This window comes from Pleurodeles waltl, chromosome 7, assembly GCF_031143425.1.
Source record: "Pleurodeles waltl isolate 20211129_DDA chromosome 7, aPleWal1.hap1.20221129, whole genome shotgun sequence".
Taxonomy (NCBI): Eukaryota; Metazoa; Chordata; class Amphibia; order Caudata; family Salamandridae; genus Pleurodeles; species Pleurodeles waltl.
This window is the reverse complement of record NC_090446.1, coordinates 44,144,945-44,167,877: the sequence shown is the minus strand read 5'-3', so window position 1 is coordinate 44,167,877 and position 22,933 is coordinate 44,144,945. Positions and strand designations below refer to the sequence as shown.

Sequence of the window (22,933 nt, the reverse complement as noted above, 5' to 3'; positions counted from 1 at the left end):
CTCAAAGTAGATAGCTCCAGGTGGGTAGAAAGTATGCGTACAGGAGTACACATCCTCATTGGTGCCTCTCTCTCATACCTGGGAAACCTTTAATCTGTTCTCACCAATGATACCTGTCGAAGTGTGGTAAGTTCCAAAACAGGACCTTTAGGAATTGAACTGACAGTATAACCCGCAATTGTGGATCATACCTGTCCCCATAAGTCTCAGTCTTAAAAGATAAATGTTCCCAAATTTAGAATGGAGATGGCCCTGTATTGGGTACTAATATTATTTCTGTAACAGAAACTCTCAAACATTGAATATTTTGTAAGGAAGGAGTCTGAGAGGTAAAACCTTTCTCTCTCCAACCTATGGTTGCTCAGGAACAAACTTTAAACAAAATATTGGACAACACAGTGCAGTAACTAGGTAAAAGGAGTATGATCATAAGAAATACCATAGAAGGCACATGCAGAGATGTTCAAAGTTGTCACCTTACTGAACACAATAAACTGTGTGCCTATCTCTCACACTGCTCACACATCACAATGCCAAGCTCTGCGCCCCATAACATAATAACTGTACTCCATTGGATCTGCTTCTTTCTCACAAGAAGAGCCAAAATATTCAGATTACCCCTTTCAAATCAGAGACCAAGAACCTGATCTGCAGTATTTCTCAGGGATCAGCCCTCAGCCCCACCTTGTTTAACATCTACCTGATACCGGTAGCCACCATCAACCCCGTCTGAAGATATCACCATAATCTTCCATACCAAAGACACCAACTCATCCTCTCCCTGATGGCAAAACAACCACCACCAGAACTAAATTCTCCAACCTCATGGCTGTGTTAACAGAGTGGATGAAAACCAACTGATAAAAGCTCAGTGCCGACAAGATGAAAGTTCTAGTCTTTGAAAATAAGACCTCCCCATGGGACTCCACCTTGTGGCCTTCAGAGCTAGGACCAACAACCACACCTAACAATCATGCCAGAAATATCAGGACAATCCTAGACAACAAATACAACCTTGATGGGGTAAATCAATGCAGTAAGCACCTCCTTCATCGACATACAGCACATACTATGAAGGATCTTTAAGGGCTGCCACAGAACACCAGATGGACCATTACATAAGCACTCACCACAAACAGGCTTGACTTCGGCAAATCACTCTATGCTGAAATCTCCAGACAACTCCTACAGAAACACCATGCCATCCAGAACACCACAAGTCTCAGACTCAACCTGCCACACCTCACAAGGAGCTCCACTGGCTTCCCATTTACAAGCGCAAGCAATTTAAACTACTTACGCACACATACAAAGCCCTACACAACAATGGACAAGCATACTTGAACAGCTGCATACACTTTCACCAGTCTGCCAGACAACGATGATCTGCCTCACATTCACTCGCACACATACACATTCCATATTCACACAAGCAGAACAGGATGACGCTGATTCTTCTACATTCCACCATAAACATGGAACTACCTGCCTGAAGACATCCGGCCTCCTCATCACCTGGCTCTTCTCGTAACCCCGTGAGGCCACACGTCTACACACCTGCTCAAGTTCCTGGATCCATTTACTGGTGATTAGAGCACTATACAAACCGTCATAAGATGACATAACCTCAGTAATTCTCATGCAAGGCATGGAAACACTTCCCACATAGGATGAAACATAGACAGCACTCTTTCACTCATATGCCCTACAAAGTTTAGCGTGCTACCCATGTATACAAGCACATCAGCACCCCACAGAAGGATTATATAAATATTACAAAACAATACAAAAGCGTTTTTTGAAAGAGGACCTGCAAAGTATATGATGCACACTACTGTGTACAAGCACAATGCTATAGTCACACCTACTATCAAGCTAGTTTGGTTTGGTTCTCTGTATTATAAACAATAATGCATATTGCATACATTATAAGTAAGTACTGATTTTAAACTAATATTTCTATACCTCTGTGAAGAAATGAGTGCCTAAGTCAAAAAGAAACAAGTAGACTAATTTACAACAAATTCAAGTGTGAGTCATTCATTTGGTCACATTATTTTCCATTGCCTTTCATTACCTTCTTTATAAATGACAAAATGTTTGTGTTGGCTTTGAAAGAAAAGACAAATATGGTGATCTAAGCAATTTTTTTTGTTGAACTGGCCACTCTAAAGTTTAAGTGAAAGTGTTATAGATGAGATATGCAATCCAGGAAAATCCAGGACTACATTTATTCCAAGATGATTTACGGTCTCTATCAAACTGAAGGGTCTGGAGGCTGTTCACAAACTTCAGGGGCTATATGACAAAGTAACTTTACATTCTGAGTAATTTACATGTGTAATTTACTCTCCTACGTTTGCACTCAGATTTTGTGAATAGCCAAAAAGTAGTAAACCTACTCAAAATTGTAAGCTAACTTTGAGAATCAGGCCCAGAGTTACCTGACAGTGACTAAAGTGGCCTTGAAGTGGGCACTTGCTGAAAGGAGGAGAGGGGACAATTCCAGTGACAGTGGCATAACAGAAACTGAGCACCCCCTGCAAAGTACATAAAGGCCCCCCCTCTTTTGATTCTGTCAGGAGCTCTCAGGCCAGGATACTGTGCTGAGGGGGCCTATGTTACGCCACTGTCCAGCGTCTAAACATTGACCGAAGGTAAAGTCCAGAAAGAAAGTGAGTGCCAGCAGACCGGACTATCTCCTGTCCTCCTGAAGGGTAGCTTGAGCAGAGATCGCACAGGCGGGGCCTAGAATAAACCCTTTCATTAAGATGATGTGCAGTCTCACCAGTAGCAGAGGCCAACCTGACAAGCCTCTGAAAAACACCCTAGGTATGAGGAGCAGAAAGCTTCAATGCACCTGCACCCAAGGGAAGAAGCAAAAGCCGCTCTACACATGCGCCAATACAATGTTGCAAGTTTATTCCAGTGAAACACCGGGGGGCATATTGACAATAAACTGACATAGGGCAGTGCCACAAGTCATTGTACTGTGTTGCCTTGCGCCATTCCGAAAGGGCAGGAATGCACTATATTTACGAGATACAGTGCATTCCTGTTCTTTCAGCGGGTGCACAATTTGGAGCCTGGTGCCAACACAGGCACCCTTTCACCGTGGTGCAAGGGTGTCTGCATTGTTGCGGGATTGTTTTTGTTGCAGGAAGGTACACCTTCCTGCACAAATACAATCCATGGAGGTTTTGAGCTCTTTTTATGTGTGCTGCGGAATGCAGCACAAGTAGAAGAGGAAAGAATGAGGAGAAATAAAGCTATTTCTCCTCGTTATGCCTCTACTGGGGATGCATACAGTTTTGACCCATTCTCAGGTTTACAGATCTCTGTAAATCTGGGAATGTGTCATAATCCATGGGTGTTGCATGGAAAAACCCACCACAACACTCATGGAATGTCCCCGACACAGTTATGGCCATGCAGCGACTTGCCCTGCGTTGCCTTAAACCATATCTAAAAACAGACAGGAAAAGTGGCTTTGCGTGGCCTCATAGATATTGATCTGCACTCTGCACCACAGGAGCATCATAAAAAGGGACGCACCAGCTGCGCAAGGGGCTTATAAATAAGCTCCTAGGTTTTAGAAAGCTTCACTGCTATGATTCAATATGAGACAATAACATACACAAAGAGTCAGGTTTTTCTCAACTTTCATTTTTTAGGGTCATCGTTTCATCAATAAGACATTTTTGTGCCAAAGAAATAAAGTACCACAGATGTTCATTAAATGAAGATGGAGATTATCCTGTAGGGGAGAAAAATATGTGCACTTTTCTTTAAATGAACAGTGAAACAAGCAACAATTGATTGCTACCAAACCAAGTCCACACATAGTTCTCCAGTCCCACTCTTTGAATTGTAGTGACTGCATTTGGTATATTATAAAAGATCTTGAAAGCAGCAGACTCACTTAATGCATCACAGAGTAGCGGGAATTAAACCTGTTATAAAACAATTGAACATATAACTGGTTCAAACCTTATAGTTCTCTAGCAACAGTTTAATACAGTATAACCTCATGCACAAATGTATTTTCTTAATCTTCACATGGAAATAGAAAAAAGACTTACATTAGAATGAAACACTATATTAAGGTGAAATGCCTCCTTTGTTGCCTGTTGCAGCCATGTAATATTATTAGGGGTCCATGGCAGCAGGTTCAAGGCACTCTGGTTCCTGCAAAAGAAAAGACAGATTTGTTAAAAAGGCAATTTGTTTTCCTATATCATTTGTATTAGAAATACCCAAATGTTGGTGAAATTAACGGCCGGGAGCGTTCAAAGACAGGGCCTGATTTAGAACTTGGCAGACAGGTTACTCCTTCACAAAGGTGACAGATATCCCGGCTCCCTTCCGCTGAAATTGAAATCCCATTATATTCTGTGGATTTAGATTTCAGCGAATGGGATATCTGTCACTGTTGTGATGAAGTAACCCACCCGCCGAGGTCTAACTCAGGCTCAAAGTCGCCAAATGGGAGCTCAGTGCCATGAAGTCCATCAGCACTCGGCTGTGTCTCCGTTCACCGAGGCTATCAGAGTACATCAAAGATGGACCATCTCTCACCAAAACCAGCCACACAATAGGAGCAAAAACAACAGATGATGGACGGAATGCAGAGCAAATCAAACATTCACCCCCAGTCACAGATCTGGGTTTAATCCGTCAGTTTTTTGCTTGCTATGCCATTCCAGTTTGGACCCAGCCATATGTAAATCAGTCTTGACCCTGTTCCCCATGGGAACAGTCCAGCCCGAACTGCCAGGCCAGGTCCTCCCTGGACCAGAAAAAAGCATCCTGGGACCGGTTTCAGGGTATCACCCTTCTCCAGCCAGGCTAGCTTAAATCTGGTGGTATAGCAAGCACAGGACCCACGTCTGGGCATACCCTTCCCACTTGGGGCAACAAAAGCAAAAACAACAGATGATGGACGGAATGCTGAGCAAATCAAGCATTCACCCCCAGTCACAGATCTGTCTTTAATCCATCAGTTTTTTTGCTTGCCATGCCATTCCAGTTTGGACCCAGCCATATGCAAATCAGTCTTGACCCTGTTCCCTATGGGAACAGTCCAGCCCGAACTGCCAGGCCAGGTCCTCCCTGGACCAGAAAAAAGCATCCTGGGACCAGTTTCAGGGTATCACCCTTCTTCAGCCAGGCTAGCTTAAATCTGGTGGCATAGCAAGCACGGGACCCACGTCTGGGCACACCCTTCCCACTTGGGGCAACAAAAGCAAAAACAACAGATGATGGACGGAATGCAGAGCAAATCAAACATTCACCCCCCAGTCACAGATCTGGGTTTAATCCATCAGTTTTTTTGCTTAACCAGCCACACAATAGGGGCATCACTGAAAGGTGGGCAGAGTCAGTGCCTGATACCTCTGACGTGCTCTTTGTTACTTCAGATACTGCCCACATGGACCCTGTTCTAATGGGTCACAAAGACAGAAGCAGGACTCTAATTAGTGCTGGACAATGAGATACCCCTGAGGAGTGGCTACAGGAAGCACAATGGCCAAGCCTGTGATGTCACTGGTGGTCAATGATGTCACTTTCACAAACCCTGGTGCTTTATAATGTGGTACACTGCCCAGAAGTGCTGTTATGCTATTCATGGCCTTTGGACCGCTAATGCTACTCCAACTATAGGTTTATTACTCATATTTAGTGTTACACAAGGTTCAATTGCTCATACATAAGAAGTCTAAAATATTTACTTCTTCATTCAATCTTTCTGAGCTCATCCACTGTCTCACCTGCTCATTTATTTTAGTAGAATTACAATTGTTATATTAATAATTTACCAATTATTTAATGCTGTCATTAGCAAAAACGGGTCGTTCGACAAATATTTCTTTAAGACCGTTAGGTACAAGCAGCACCACACACTATCTGGCTTCATTATAAACGTCTTTAAGACCAGAAAAGTGGAATATGTGACTACAGGCATCTTTTAGAGGTTGGCATACAGAGTACATCATCACAAGGGAGGCAGAGCTCTTTGCCCACCATCCTGGCTGTTCACTACCTGTATTTAGAGTTAGATGGATCATTATATTTCTGCAGTTGTTACCCCCAGTGGTTCCTCCGTTTTTTAACCCTACACTGATGGTCTGTATCAGACTGTCCACCCTATTTAGAGCAGACAGTTTTTTGGTATCAGTAGGGAAACCCTGGGAATAGGAGTCGGAACAACACATGCTGGAACCACTCATGCCTAAACAACGCGGTCAGAACAATGACCGAGTTGTTACCACGAATGCTTTTACCACGAATGCCTTAACAACTATTTTTCGTTGTAAAGGCATTCCTGGTAAGTGCATGCGTGAACAGCATGCGTGGTTCCAGCATGCAACTCTCCCCACCCCAACCTCGCCACCCCTAAAACAATCGTACTACCACCCCCCCAACCGCCACCCCGAAAAACAATTCTACCACTACCCCAACACCCACCCCTAAAACTTAAACTACCCCGCCCCTAAAAGTACAGTGACCCTCCACCCCACTAAAAATGAAAAATACCTGATCCCCCACTCCTACCCCTAAAACTACCCGACCCACCACCCCACCCCAAAAAACTACAAATACCCCGGGCCACCCACCCCACCCCTAAAACTACAGTGAACCCCCGCCCCTAAAACTACTGTGACCCCCACCCCCTAAAACCTAAAGTACCCCGACCCCCACCCCGCTCCTAAAACCTAAATACCCCAACCCCCATCCCCACCCCTAAAACTACAGCGACCCCCCCCACTCCCGTCCCTAAAACTACTGCGACTCCTCCACCCCCCTAAAACCTAAACTACCCCGACCTCCCAACCCTGCCCCTAAAAACTAAAAATACCCTGACCCCCACCCCCTAAAACCTAAACTCCCCCAACCCCCCGCCCCTGACCCTAAAAACTAAGAATACAGTGGCCCGCACCCCTAAAACTACCACAAACTCCCACCCCCTAAAACGTAAACTACCCCGAAAAAAACTACCGTGACCCCCACCCCCTAAAACCTAAACTACCCCGACCCCCCAACCCGCCCCTAAAAACTAAAAATACCCAACCCCCACCCCTGCCCCTAAAACTACAGCAACCTCCCACCCCCTAAAACCTAAACTACCCCGACCCCCACACCCTCACCCCTAAAAACTAAAAATACCCCAACACCCCATCCCCACCCCTAAATCTACAGTGACCCCCGCACCCCTGGCCCTAAAACTACTGCGACCCCCCACCCCGCCCCTAAACCTAAACTACCCTGACCCCCATCACACCCCTAAAAACTAAAAATACCCCAACACCGACCCCCACCCCTAAAACTACAGCGACCCCCCCACCACCTCCCCTAAAAACTAAAAATACCCCAATCCCCCACCCCTGCCCCTAAAACTACAGTGAACCCCCACCCCCGCTCCTAAAACGAAAAATGCGCTGACTCCCCACCCTCACCCCCACCCCTAAAACTGCCCCAGCCCCACTTACCTGATCGCGTCCTCCAACGAAGACGGCTCCCTTCTTCTGTGCCTTAACCACACATGTGTGCTGTTCAGCACATGCATGGTTAAGGCACAGAACAACGGAGTTGTGGTTAACTAAAGCGTTGTTCCACTTTCGTTGTTCACGACTTCGTTGTTCGGGAGTCGTGGTTATGGATGTTTCCCAAACCCTGGCAACGTCAAGCAGAAAATAGAAAAATAACATTTACACATTAAGAGAAAGCACCCATGTTGTCAGGGTCACCATTATTTTGTTTTTCAAGAACACACCCGGCCTTTTTTGTAAAACTAAAAAGTTGGCTGAACGGTAGCATGAAACATGGCATCCACTCAGAAAACTCTTAGCACCTTCAGAGGAGCAGCCCTGCAGTTGCTCTTTTAAAAGAACAATCTAGGCCAGAAGATATTTCTAAATATGGTTTGCCGGGCCTCTATTTGAAAAATGCAAGAAAAATTAATTGTGAAATTTACAGCAGTCGAAATGTAAGGCACTTTATGTTGATCTGTTTGGAGTGATAGTTGGGTGGGATTGAAGAACAAGTTACATACTCTGTGAATAGATATTAAAGTAGTACCTTCCAGAAAGTGGAGGATCTGAGGGATGAGCCTTTAAGTAGTCCTGCAGGACCGAGGGGAAGAATGTCCCTCATTGCGGACTTGAGAGTTGAGAGATTACTTGGTGAATGTGTTGATGGATGCACAAGTAGAAGCCTGGAGTTTGCCCACACCAGAACACCGCTCGCCAGTGCCATAGTGGTAGCCTTGGTTCTTGTGGAATGGGACAAAATGCCCTCAGGAGGATCCTTCTTTGCCAGGGTACAACATATTTTTATGCACAGGATGATAAATCTGAAGAAGGTGTGTTTCAGAATGGCCCCTCCTTTCCTAGTACCAGCTAATCCAGGAAAAGCTAGTCATCCACCTGTCATACCTTAGTCTGATTACGCAGAAAAGAAATGCTCTATTTGAATCCAACCAATTAAGCCTTCCAACCTCTTTAGAATGATGTGGAAGAGAAAAGAAGCTGGAAATTGTGGTAGACTCCTCCACGTTGAAGGGCTGCACCACTGCAGAAAAGAAGCCTGAGTCCAAAGCACCAAGCTATCAGGGAAGGATGTGATATATGGTGGGTCTACTGACAGCACCTATAGCTCACTGACATGAAACACAGAAATCTTTTTAATAAGGAAAGCATTCAGAGCAGTTGCACATAGGCTCAAAAAGAGTGTGTATGAATGAAGTGAAAATTAAGTTAAGATACCACTGTGGCATGATTATAGGAGCAGGAGTAAACATATAACTGAGCCCCTTTAGGAACCACATGACAAAAGGTGACTAAAACAACAAAGCTTGGCCATACAGATGACAAAGGCCTAGTGGGCCTGCAAATAACATTTCACTATGCCCACAGAAAAGCCTTTCTGGGCTTGAAACAAAACAAACAACACATCAGAAAACTTGGCCTGAATTGGGTCAGTCTGATGGTCCTCACATCAGGCCGCACACGTTTGCCCAGAGGCAAGAATAAATTGATTTAGAACAAGAGTTCCAAGCCACCAAAATTAGGTCTACTACTTCGGAGGCCAGACCAAAACTACTGAATCAGTTCCAATCAAGGGAGTGTAGGTTGTGGCAGTTTGAGTGTAGAACACTGATTTACTGCAGGACTTCAGCTGTCAGGGCCAGAAGCTTTAACATGCCATTCCAAAAGAAGGTGTTCAAGAACAGAAGCTCTGGAATCAGTATGGGTCTGCCATCCTTCTCCGGCATTAGGAGGTATTGGGAGTAACATCCAGTACCCTTCTCTACCTCTGGGACACTCCATGGCCACCTTGTTAACCAATGAACTTCCTGGGAGGCAATGGGATTGTGATCTGCCAAATTCAGAAGCACAGAAGTAGGACAAATAGGAACGGAGGGGGGTAACCATGGTGAATAACCTGCGGAACTGACCGGTCTGAGGTAACCGCAAGCCAGTCAAGAGAAAAACTCATATGCTGCAGTTATTGGCAGGTGTTGAGGAAGATGTTTGCTGTTCCTGATGGTTATGGCCTCTGCCACACCACATCCAGTGGAGGCATGAAAGGGCTGTGCACATTGCTACACAGACTGGCAAAGACTGCACTTGGTAAAAAGTGGGGTCTCGTCTGAATTTCCAGTATTGTTTGTGGAACTGACAGTCTGGAGTCAACAAACAAAGGTGGGTATCAAACACCTCTCCTTGAAGTGCTGTATGGCAGAATTAACATTAATTGTGAAGCCCATTTTGCACATAATACACATTTGTCAAAATCGAGGAACTGAGAAAGACCATAAAAATGCAGAATGACCTGTCTATGTGTCACACAATTTAGAAAGCCTGCAATGAGGAGACCATTTTGGTCTCTTTAGAATAGTGCTCATAGGAATAGTAAGGCTTCTCAGTCTTGATTCGAAACAGATACATTTGGACAGTTTTGTGAATAAGACTGGTCTGCAGATGTATAGCTGCTGAAGTGATGATAGAAAAAGCACATCATTTGATTTCAGCAATCTTTGCAGTGGTGCTGGCAGTGCATCTTTGGGCCTATTGGTTTGGGTTTTTCATTTCTGTGGCTCTGATATGTCAACCTGGTGCTGGTTTGTAGCCGTTCCCTTTACAGGGGCTGAAGATATCTGCTGTTTTTTTAGAATACTTGTCCCTTAGTGTGTCTCTAAGCTGATAGTGAGGTAGGGGTCCTGATCCATACATGGGTGAGCTTGCACCTTTCCTATTGGTTACCACCTCATTTAGTTTTGGCTCCAGCTGATGTGGTGAGCTTCAGAGTGCTGGTACCTGATTAAAGTCATCTCCAAGTCAGCTTGAGTGCAGATGCACTGTTCTGTCCATACTCAGAAGCTCCAAAGATAGATCACTTATATTGACTGCCTAGAATACAGTTCACTGAGCCCCAGGAAATGTCATGACCTTTGAGTAACTTTTAACTTCAAGTGTACCTTAATGGTCAAGGCGTTTACACCACAATTGCTGGTTGAATGTATTTTGTATTAGTCAGATCAGTTGATGGTGAGACTACATTCAGGGGCATATGTATTAAAAAATCACGCAGCGCAGCAAGTCACCATGCAGCGGTGAGTGATGGGAAATGGCGGAAATGTGCCTTACTTAACATTGTTTGGCGCATTCCTGTCATTTCCGTGCGCTGGTGCAAAATCTGCTGCCTAGCACAAGTGTGGACACCCTTGCCTTGTGTGGCTTGATAAATCTAACTTAAGAGTTGCAATGCGCCCCATTGTGTGGCACAAAGGTGACACAGCTCTTTAAAAAAATATGCCCCTCAGCACATAGGAATTCCGCTTTTCCCAGATGTATGGTCAAGGGCCAAGGCCTCGTGGTATAGCTTCATAAAGAAAGGGCAAGACAAGCAAGGCAGATCATATGCATGGAAGGTGCTGTCCATGGTTGGTGTAAGTAGAAGGATGAGTCTTCCTAAGTGCCAGACAGACAAAATTAAAGAAAGAAAGCAATAGTAAAAATGTTTTTTCTGAGAATTCGAAGGGAAGAATTAACTTTTTTTTAATAGGAGCTGCAGCATAATCTGTCTCTGAGATGGGGATACACCTCACAGAGAAAAATGCTTGACAGGAAGATTTGGACTTGGTAAAAATGAGAATTTACATTAACTAATTTATATATTTATATCTGATACTGGATGAGAACATACACATACCTGGTGATGTTGAAGCCAAGGAATGATGAGACAGGGCTGTAATCTGGGATGCTCACGCACTGACTGATGTTGTTCCTGGGGTAGTAGTAAAGAAAAGCCAAGCACATCTCTTCAGTGGTGCTAATACCACCCTGGGGGGAGACACAATAAGACAAGACTATTTAGGCTGGTGCAGCTATTCCAAACCATTGCCACACAGGTGATGTGACTACTGCCTGTGGCACACATGGGTACATAATACGGTAGAAAGTAGCCAAAGGAATAATTACTTTTTGTAATATGTCTGTCCATAATATGTTTCACATTGTCTCATAACTGGACCTCTCCGATTTATTTTTAAACAAACTTTTATTGTTTTGTAACAGAGGAAATCAGTGTAGGCGGGTGCAAGGAACATGTTGCCATAGGTAAAGAGGCAGTACAAGTATCATGCAGTTACAAAAGTACAAGGATAAGAAGTTTTTTAATGTAATGTGACATTGTGCGCAGTGAAATTATCACAGTTCAGCCCAATCCTAAAACCAAGACATTCACTAATTTAGTGAAATGAGTCTACCCTTTTACCTCCCACCCTTTCCCAACTCCTGCCTAATAATATCGTCAAAAGTATACTAACAAATGGATGAGTCCCCCGTGCTTTAAAGGGCCCACCACTCATGTTTTCACAGCAAGCTATTTTATATACTCCACTAAGGTGTCCCACGCTCTAGGTTTGTCTATTGTGCTGCACCTTTTCCTCACTTCCTGGAAGAGGACTGTGCTTTCATATCCAGCCCGTTGGAGTAAGGCCTCCTTCCACCTGTTAACTTGGGGGCTATTAGGAACCTTCCATTTCATTGTGATCGCATGCTTTGCGAGGATTAAGGCTAAGTCCACAAATTTAGTGGTCACTTTGTGTTTGGGTGGCAGTGGGAAGCTCCCTAATAGGCATGCTAGTGGATTACAGGGGATTGTCCTTTCTATAATCTCATTGATATGTCACCCCCCCTTCCCAGAAGACGCACAGGATGGGGCATGCCTGCACCAACTGGAGCATTTCTGCTCCCTGGTCCCCACATCTCTCAAATGGCACATCTGTTGTCCCAAATGTCTGCTAATGTTCCCCGGGGTGAGGTGTGCTCTGTGCGAAAAATAGAACTTAATTACCTTAAATCAGACATTGTGGGAAATCATCTAAAAATTAGCCAGTATTGTAGCCCATTCTGATTCTGTAACCAGGAGACCCAAGTCTTCTTCCCATTTTTGCCTTTATCGCCTGGTAGTGGAGGGTGATAGCCCGGACCCTACCGGATGTGGTGCAAAGAACTTGGCTTCTCTGATGGGTAGGGGGTTCTGTCATTCCGGTCCTCTAGTGGTTCCACAGGGATGCCTCTACTGCACAATGCAGTAAGAACTGTTCCGGGGGCAGTTTTAGGAGTTCCGAGAGCTCTTCAAATAATAACAGTGTGCCATCTCTGTACAGATCTCCCAGCCAATTATGCCAAATGCTGTCCATTCCATCAGTCTCTGAAGCACCCCTGTATTATTGAAGGCCCTGAGACTCCACAGTGGGATGTCTGGAGAGTAAGGTAGGTCGGTCCGTGTACACTGGAGGCAGCACAACCAACTTTGCCGGATAGTTCGCAGAGCCACAGAGCTCTGACCAAATGGCACTTGGGAGTCAGGAAAATCTGGGATTGCACATGAGGCTCAGGAGCTCCTTTTGGGACAGCTCCCTCAGGGTGCAATCAGAAGTGTAACCATTGGTTAAACCATTGGAGTTGGGCTGCCAAACAGTAGGCCGCAAAATCAGGCACAGCTAATCCTCCAACAAAGATGGATCTGTGCAATTTCATTAATGCCATCCTGTGCCATGGATTAGCTTCACCAACAACGAGTCTGTCTCTGCAAACAGTCTATAGGGAATAATAGGCGTCAGTGTGGAGAAAGAATAAAGCAAGCGGGGAGGTCCACCGTCTTCTCAACCGCTATTCATTCTGCGACTGATAAAGGAAGAGTATTCCAGAATCCCACGCTGGTGCCGTTACAGCTGCTCCAATCTCACCATGAAGAATGCCTTGTATATTATGATATATCTTAACCCCTAAGTATTTCATACACTCCAATGCCAGGCCATGTAAGTCAGATGGCCTATGCATTGAGTGTTTCAAAGGGTATAAAACAGATTTTTGGCAATTAATACAGAGGTCTGAGTTGTTTCCACATTGCTCCAACAATGATATTGCTCCTGGTTCATCTACCACCATATTGTTGCGAAACAGGAGCATATCATCTGCATAGAGTGTGATGTTGTGGGGGTTCTCTCGCCGTACTAGCCCTCAATAGAATTACTCCATCCACGCTCCAAGAGCTAGTGGCTCGACAACATTGGCAAACAGCAGCAGGGAGAGGGGGCAACCGTGCCTAGTACCCCTCATCACTTCATAGGAGTGGGCTATCTCCCTGCCAGTGCAGACTCGTCCTGTGGGTTTTCACTGTACAGAAGTCTGGTGCACTGGATGAACCTCCCCCAAGTAGCCCTTATTTGTCCATCAGCATGTACAAATAGTCACACTGTATGCTATCAAATGCCTTTCCAAAATCAATGGAGCCTTTTACCACTCTATCCTCTCCAAGACTGGCAGTCTCCATGATAGAGAGTAGTCTACAAATGTTCTGTGCCATATTAACCCCAGGGATTAAACCACTTTGGTCGGTATAGATAAGTGTAGACGTGTGGGAGAAGGCGGTGGCTAAAATGCTGCTCAAGATCTTGTAGTCCATATTTAACATTGCTACTGGACGATATGCCCGCATGTCCTTAGTTAATGTCATCAAGTGTGCGCTCAGCAGAAGTGAACAATTCCACTAGTCTCCTGTGGTTGTGTCTCAGTAGCCCCAGGTCCATTATCATGGTGTAAATTTTGAGTTTGAATGCCTCTCTCAATGCTATTGGTCCTAAGATAGTGTCCAGGGTCACACTACTGTGCTCTACCTGTGAAGAGCTATCCATTATGGACATAGATTCTGAGGTGGCAGAGTCTTGTTCCTGGGTCAGACAGGGATCACAGGGGTCCTTCTTCCTGGAGTACTTGCCCCTTATGGCGCAGTGTCCCCCTGTGGCAAGCAACAGCAGGATTTTGTGCACTTTATGTGATGCGGGTGCAGGCTCTGCCAGTTGTGAATTCCCCCAGGGACAGCCCAGGAGTCCTAAAGGCCACACTCTTTTCTCCTTCCGGGGTTGCAAGGTTCGAGCACCCTAGGCAATGATGTGTGTCACCACAGCCTGGGGGCCAGGGGTCAATGAGTGCAGAGGGGTGGCTCTCCGCTTTTTCCTCAGTTCAGCCGCAGAGTTCAGGGGGTTATATCTATATGCAGGGTTTCCCACTGTCTCTTTTGAGGCAGGGGGCCTGTAACCTCATTCCCTCTTGTTGTCGTATTGGCCATTCCCTCCTGTTGTCGTATTGGCCGGACCTCTGGTCAGAGAACTCTCTGGTGGGGGCATCAACAGCAAGCAACTACCCTTGTGAACTCCTGGCGATGAGCGAGCACTCTATGGATCCGCACATCCCTGCAGTAGCATCCAATTTGTCTCTGTGTCCAGAGGGTGCCGGGCACCCTAGAGCCAGGCAGCGGGCCAGCTAAGAGGTGGGATGCTGCACAGTTGTTCAGGGCAGCGTTTGCCCTCCCACTTCTCCTGTCACATGGCACACAGCACAATGGGGTCCTAAGGGGAACACAAATCCACAGACCGTACCTTAGCATGTTCTGTGCCCACATCGGGTCTCTGATTCCTGGAAAGGTAGGCGCCGGCTGACAGAGTGCCCACCCATGCAGCTGGTACAGCAGCATCGCCACAGGTGTCTGGTGGCAAACCCCAGGCAACCACTCAGTGTCTGCTGTTAGTGTTCTTTATGTCTAGGTCTCTGCAAGATGGTATCCTTCCCCGTGTCCTCCAACAGGGGTTATCACCATACCAAAGCTGTACTGTCTCTGTGGGTTGTGCGGATCGGATCAGATCGGGGGCACACGTGTTCTGCTACAGACCGCTGTCTGAACTCCTTAGCAGAGGGCCAGCCCACCACCGTAATAGTGCCCCGCTTGCTTCAACTATATTGCTGCTACAGTTTACCACAGCTAACCTTCAGGGTACAAAGGGGGAGCTGGTAGGGGGGTAGCCAGTATGGCTGTAGTACTTACTTGTCCAATGGAGCTGTGCAATCAAAGAAGTCTGATGGCTGCCCCGAGTAAGTAGTTGGTCTCTGCTCTGAAAAGCCCCGGCAAGCTCCTGGGCCTTTTCCACTCCGTACCTCCGCCTGTAGGAGGCTGGCCTGGCTTGTAGTGGGTACCAGAGGTACTTACACCTTGTGCCAGGTCCAGTTATCCCTTATTAGTGTAGAAGAGGTGTTTCTAGCAGCTTAGGCTGATAGAAGGTAGCTATGGCAAAGCAGCTTAGGCTGAACTAGGAGACATGTAAAGCTCCTACTATACCACTGGTGTCATATGCACAATATCATAATTTATTTTTATGACAATATGCCAAAAGTATCTCAGTGAGTACCCTCAGTATGAGGATAAGTTATATACACAAGATGTATGTACACAAACCAAAATTAGGTAAGTAATAGCAAGAAAAGTGATGCAAACAGTGTAAAATTACAATAGGTTGCAATAGGAGCACATAGGTATAGGGGCAACATAAACCATATACTCCAAAAGTGGAATGCAAACCACAAATGGACCCCAAACCTATGTGAGCTTGTAGAGGGTCGCTGGGACTGTAAGAAAACAGTGAGGGTTAGAAAAATAGCCCACCCCAAGACCCTGAAAAGTAAGTGTAAAGTGCACCTACTACCCCCAAAGAGCACAGAAGTCGTGATAGGGGGATTCTGCAGGAAGAACAAACACCAGCAATGCAACAACAGAGGATTTCCGGACCTGAGTACCTGTAAGACAAGGGGACCAAGTCCTATATTCGCGAGTGGGCAGGAGCCCAGGAAATGCCAGCTGAGGGTGCAAGGAAGCTGCCACCTGTTGGAGTTCTGCAAGAAAGAAGAGGACTAGGAACTTCTCCTTTGTAGGATGGATGTCCCACGTCGCGATGAAGCTTGCAGAGGTGTTCCCACACAGAAAGACTGCAAACAAGCCTTGCTAGCTGCAAGGGTCGCGGTAAAGGTTTTTGGGTGCTGCTGTGGCCCAGGAGGGACCAGGATGTCGCCACTTGGAGGAGGAGACAGAGGGGGCGCCCAGCAACTCAGGGAGCCCTCACAGAAGCAGGCAGCACCCACAAAAGTACCTGAACAGGCACTTGGAAGGAAAGTGAACCGGAGCCCACGCGAAGTCACAAAAGGGAGTCCCACGATGCCGGAGGACAACTCAGAAGGTTGTGCACTGCAGGACGGAGTGCCGGGGAATCAGGCTTGGCTGTGCACAAAGGAAATCCTGGAAGAGTGCACAGGAGCCGGAGCAGCTGCAAATCACGTGGTACCCAGCAATGCAGTCTAGCGTGGGGAGGCAAGGACTTACCTCCACCAAAGTTGGACTGAAGAGTCGCTGGACTGTGGGAGTCACTTAGATGGAGTTGCTGAGTTCCAGGGACCACGCTCATCAGGATGAGAGGGGACCCAGAGGACCAGTTTTGCAGTCTTTTGGTGCCTGCGTTAGCAGGGGGGAGATTCCGTCGACCCACAGGAGATTTCTTCAGAGCTCCTGGTGCAGGGTGAAGGCAGGCTACCCCCAGAGCATGCACCACCTGGAAACAGTCCAGAAAGCCGGCAGGATGAGGCGATACAAGGTTGCTAGTAGTCATCTTGCTACTTTGTTGCGGTTTTGCAGGCGCCCTGAGCAGTCAGCGGTCGATCCTTTGGTAGAAGGTGAAGAGGTAGATACAAAGGACCTCTAGTGAGCTTTTGCATTCGTTATCTAAAGAATTCCCCAAAGCAGAGACCCTAAATAGCCAGAAAAGGAGGTTTGGCTACCAAGGAAGGAGGATTGGCTACCAAGAGAGGTAAGAGCCTATCAGAAGGAGCCTCTGATGTCACCTGCTGGCACTGGCCACTCAGAGCAGTCCAGTGTGCCACAAACACCTCTGTTTCCAAGATGGCAGAGGTCTGGGACACACTGGAGGAGCTCTGGGCACCTCCCCTGGGAGGTGCAGGTCAGGGGAGTCGTCACTCCCCTTTCCTTTGTCCAGTTTCATGCCAGAGCAGGGCTGGGGGATCCCTAAACCGGTGTAGACTGGCTTATGCAGAGATGGGCACCATCTGTGCCCATCAAAGCATTTTCAGAGGTTGGGGGAGGCTACTCCTCCCCAGCCCTGACACCTATTTCCAAAGGGAGAGGGTGTTACACCCTCTCTCAGAGGAAATCCTTTGTTCTGCCTTCCTGGGCCAGGGCTGCCAGGGCTGCCTGGACCCCAGGAGGGCAGAAACCTGTCTGAGGGGTTGGCAGCAGCAGCAGCTGCAGTGGAGACCCCGGAAAGGCAGTTTGGCAGTACTCAGGTACTATGCTAGAGACCCGAGGGATCATGGAATTGTCCACCCAATGCCAGAATGGCATTGGGATGACAATTCCATGATCTTAGACATGTTACATGGCCATGTTCGGAGTTACCATTGTGACGCTATACATAGGTGGTGACCTATGTATAGTGCACGCGTGTAATGGTGTCCCCGCACTCACAAAGTCCGGGGAATTTGCTCTGAACGATGTGGGGGCACCTTGGCTAGTGCCAGGGTGCCCACACACTAAGTAACTTTGCACCCAACCTTCACCAGGTGAAGGTTAGACATATAGGTGACTTATAAGTTACTTAAGTGCAGTGGTAAATGGCTGTGAAATAACGTGGACGTTATTTCACTCAGGCTGCACAGGTAGGCCTGTGTAAGAATTGTCAGAGTTCCCTATGGGTGGCAAAAGAAATGCTGCAGCCCATAGGGATCTCCTGGAACCCCAATACCTTGGGTACCTCAGTACCATATACAAGGGAATTATATGGGTGTACCAGTATGCCAATGTGAATTGGTAAATTTACTCACTAGCCTGTTAATGACAAATTTGGAAAGCAGAGAGAGTATAACCACTGAGGGTCTGGTTAGCAGAGCCTCAGTGAGACAGTTAGGCATCACACAGGGAACACATACAGGGCACATACTTATGAGCACTGGGGCCCTGCCTGGCAGGGTCCCAGTGACACATAGACTAAAACAACATATATACAGTGAAATATGGGGGTAACATGCCAGGCAAGATGGTACTTGCCTGCACCGCCCCTCCGATGTGTTCCAGGAAGGACAATTGCTACGCCCATCCAAATGGGTTTCCAATGTTGTCCTGCCTCTGCATTTGTTGTTGGCTGAAAAGGAGATGCCCAGGCTGCTGGCAGTCACGCAGCTTCAGGGTATCCCCTATACCGCCATCTTATTCTACAGCCTTGTGCTTCACTATAGTGAGTCACCTCACTGTTCCAGGATATTCATCGAGGTGCTCACATTCTTCACAAGGTACCTAGGGTCACATCTGTTTTGTCATATGTTTTGGGCAGTGAGATTATCAGGCGGTACTCAGGATGGGTCTGGATAGCGGATCTCTGTCTGGGAGCCACACGCCTTGTCAGACCACATCCCCTCACTGGACCTCTCTGATGGGAATTCCAGTAATTTTTCACCCCATACTCACAGGTTGCACAGTGAAGTGGAAATAAACCGACAAAGATACATTTACAGTGTGATGTTCCCTCACTATAACTAGCTTTAAAGCAGTCCAAAGTATTTACAAAGGAGCTATAGCCCTCAGACTACCGCTCCAAAGCCAGTCCTGATTTGTTTGTGTAGGTGCTGCTACAGTGCAAAGAAGCAAATATCTTTAGGATGGGGGGCACTCATTATCGCTTGATCAAGAAGGTCACGTTAGTCCTTGAGTCGTCTCACCACTTCTTTATCAGGTCATCTCTTATATTTGTTTAAAAAACAATCAAACAGACACAGGCAATGCATTTAGGTCACTGAAATTGTTTCAGGGCTTTAAAAGACAGATTTGTATACAATCCATAAATACAAAATCATTTACAGTAATTATCAAAAAACACACATGTACATATAAAAGGTATATATCCAATCACTTTTTAGGTCCACTTAGGACACATGTAATGAGGAGAATTGGAACATCAAACAGACAAATGTAATAATCATCCCAACAGTATTTGTGATTGATAACTGTGAGAAAACAGGGCTGACTGCAGCGGACCCCTAACTTTTTGCCCCCATTTTTCACTTTTTGCTGGGGTTTTCCTTACTCTGATGGTGCCATGGGTGCTGCTAACCATTCACAAGGCCTGTGCTCTGTGTAAAATGAGTATGCAAATTAGGCTAATTATAATTGGCTATGTCAACCTACATATAAGTCCCTAGTATATGGTAGGGCATGTAGGTTTAGGGACGCCAGGATAGGTGGTGCACCCATAGGTGCACTGCTGAGGTGCCCACTGTCATTTTAAAGGCAGGCCTGCCATGCTATCTGCTTTTGAATTAAAGTTATGTGCAAATTCCAAAAGCCCTGGTGAGGTAAAACAGCCACATTTGTTTTCCCTCATTGTAGTGAATGGCCTCCATAACCTAGAATGGTGAGACTTTATTTTAATTAACAAAGCCCCCTTAAGTGTCAGATACCTTGAATTTCGTATCAAATTAATTGTTATAATAAATCCCAAAACTCACAATTGTTGGATTTAATATAACTAGTTGCGGTAAAGAGTTTTAAAACTCTACCTGAAAGTTGCCAACTTCAGGTCTGTAGTGCCCTTTTCTGATTGGCCAGCCTCTGGCAGCCTGGCCATTCTGCCTTGATAAGGTGTGAAGTGGCCTTGGCTGAACACAAAGGATGTGCCTGGGGAGGCGATCTGCCTCAGCAGATGGAGATGCAGGAAGGGGGAGGGCTGCCAAACTAGTCTTCAAAAGCAGGGAAGGACATTTGGAGCAGCCCAGCACCTCCCTCACATCCTGCAACCCCAGACAATTAGGTGCCCTTTTAATTAGATTAGGAGAGGGGTGTGTTTAGGATTTTTAGTCACCTCAGTGGGTGGGCTCAGCCAGATCTAACCGCCAAAATTCACTTTCAGCAATGTTGGATTACTGAAGAATGTTGCTTGCTGGAATTGATTTTTGCCACACTTCCCAGGAAGTGGCCACCAAAGGGGAAGGAGCCTGCCTGTGATTGGATACCCAGGACCCCCTTGCTTTCCACCCAGGAGCAAGGATAAATATGGCAGAGTTGCGCCCACACCTCAGATCCCAACAAGGAATAAGACAAAGAAGAAGAAGGACTGCCCTGCCCTGCACCTGGACACTGCACTCTGAAGGACTGCACCAGCTGCACACTTGGGCTTCACCACTAAAAGGATTTTGCCTGTCTTCTCCTGCTTCAAGAAGGACTCCCTTTTGCTACAGGTACAAAGTAGATGCCCAGAGTCCCCTGCATCAAGTCCTGCAAGCAGAGCCCAGCTGACCAGCGTCCAGTAGCATTTGAGGATTCTGACCAGGTGCATTCTGGGAGTTGTAGCCCCAACTGCCAAGGCGCAACTCAGAGCTTCTGGAACCTTGGATCAAGTTGTGGACACTTCAAGGACCCAAAAAGGACCTCTGGAAAAAGATCTAGAAGTTTGGAGACGTTTGAAGTAACTCCATAAGTTGAAGAGGTGCATTGTGGGAGTTGTAGTCCCCAACTCCAAGAGGCAAATCAGAGCCTCTGAACCCTTGGCTGGTGCTGTGGACTACTTTCCTGAATCAAAAAACACTTCTGAAAGTAAGTGTGACAGTGTTACCTCATCGGTTGCCTGAATGCTGGACTTTGTCCTTTTCCAGTGTGACCTTTTTTTAACCCTTTGAGCTCTTGTTGCTTCTATGCGCTAGAAAACATTAATTCTTTAAAAAATCATATCTCTGGTTCTCATTCGATTTCAATCATTTTGGTGTCATTTTAAAGATAAAAATATAATCTATTTTATATAAATCGGTGTTGGATTTTCATTGTGTTTTGTGTTTTACTTATTTACTTTTTTGTGATTTTTAAATGTTTTAAACACTTGTCTCCTAAGTTAAGCCTTGTCACTCGTTGCCAAGCTACCAATGTTTGATCTGGGTTTAATTTATTGTGACCTAACAGGACTTAAGTGGAGGTTAGTGGCCTATTGCTAAGTGTAGGTACTCACCTGCCCTTACCAATAATCCACTTCCCAACAATAACCTTCTCCTTTGTTAAAGCAAAGGCCTCCATTTTGACAATGACACAAAAATGATTTCTAACAAGATTAAGGTCTTTTTTAATCAACTAAGCACAAAAAAACCATCTGTGAAAGTGGATGTTTCTGTCAGATCCAACCCATCATTGAGTCACATTGGTCACTTTTTACACCACTTGTGATAGATTTTATTTAGACGGGAAGCGATATGTAGATCACTCATTCATAAGCCTTGGTGATGATGGGACCTTCTGTTATTTTGTTATGCAGTTCCTATGCAGTGCCTCACCCAAACCTCCAAGCCGGTCAGTGTGAAAGGTTATTTGTGGCAACCTCTCACTTAAACTGGTGAAGGCCCCTGGCCTTTCAGCAAGCTACTACAGAACTTGGAAACATGAACGCATAAACCTACTAAAAACACTTTTCAACTGTTACGCAAATCTGGTGTGATCATAGGTGTTTGACCTGACAGCTTTAGGGTGGTCATCCCTCAACTTTTTGCCTGCCTTCCTCCACTTTGCTGACACTGATTCTGCTGGTTTTAGGACTCTGCACACTTTACCACTTTACCACTGCTAACCAGTGCTAAAGTGCATTTGCTGTCTCCCTTAAACATGGTAACACTGGTTCATTCCCAATTGGCCTATTTGATTTACTTGTAAGTCCCTAATAAAGTGCACTACAGGTGCCTAGGGCCTGTAAATTGAATGCTACTAGTGGGCCTGCATCACTGGTTGTGCTACCCACATAAATAGCCCCTTAACCATGTCTCAGGCCTGCCATTGCAAGGCCTGTGTGTGCAGATTTACTGACACTTCGACTTGGCATTTAAAAGTACTTGCCAAAACTTAAACTCCCCTTTTTCTACATTGAAGTCACCCTTAAGGAAGGCCCTATGTAACCCATAGGGCAGGGTGCTATGTAGGTAAAAGACAGGACATGAATATGTGTGTTTTATATGTCCTGGTAGTGGAAAACACATACATTCATTTTTCAGTAGTGTGAGGACTGCTCCTTTCATGGGATGGCATTAAGACTACCTTCATATACTGTTTGAGTGATAGAATGTGAACAGAAAGGGGTAACCAAGTCATATTTAGTATGGCCAGAATGGTAATAGAAAATCCTGCTTATTGGTGAGGTTGGATTTTATATTATTGTTTTAGAAATGCCACTTTTATAAAGTGAGCATTTCTCTGCACTTAAAATCTATCTGTGCCTTACAGCCTGACTCCGATCAATACCTGGGCTGGGCTGTTTGACAGCTTCCTTGTGCATTTCACCCAGACAACCACAAACACATGCACTCATCTGCATACTGAATTGGTCTTCCTGAGCTGGAAGGGAGGAGGGTCTGACACTTACATGTCAACAGCTAGTGGCCTGCCCCCACACAATGGACTGCCAAACCCCCTACTGGGACCCTAGCAGACAGACCTATCCTGAAAGGGGAACTTGTGCACTTCAAAACCACTGTTTCCCCACTTCAAAGGCATTTTTGGGTAT

The 22,933-nt window shown here is 46.0% G+C and overlaps 1 protein-coding gene across 4 annotated transcripts in view; it reads right to left on the bottom strand.

Moving 5' to 3' along the window:
• Positions 1-22,933, bottom strand: part of LOC138303593 (putative DBH-like monooxygenase protein 2) — a 186,845-nt gene that overhangs the window by 100,427 nt on the left and 63,485 nt on the right. For all 4 annotated transcript variants that reach the window (XM_069242867.1, XM_069242866.1, XM_069242868.1 and 1 more), the window contains exons 11-12: positions 11,215-11,345; positions 4,083-4,188 (exon numbers count right to left, since the gene is read on the bottom strand). In XM_069242867.1, the coding sequence (XP_069098968.1) occupies positions 4,083-4,188; positions 11,215-11,345 (237 nt within the window). The remainder of the gene's footprint in view (positions 1-4,082; positions 4,189-11,214; positions 11,346-22,933) is intronic.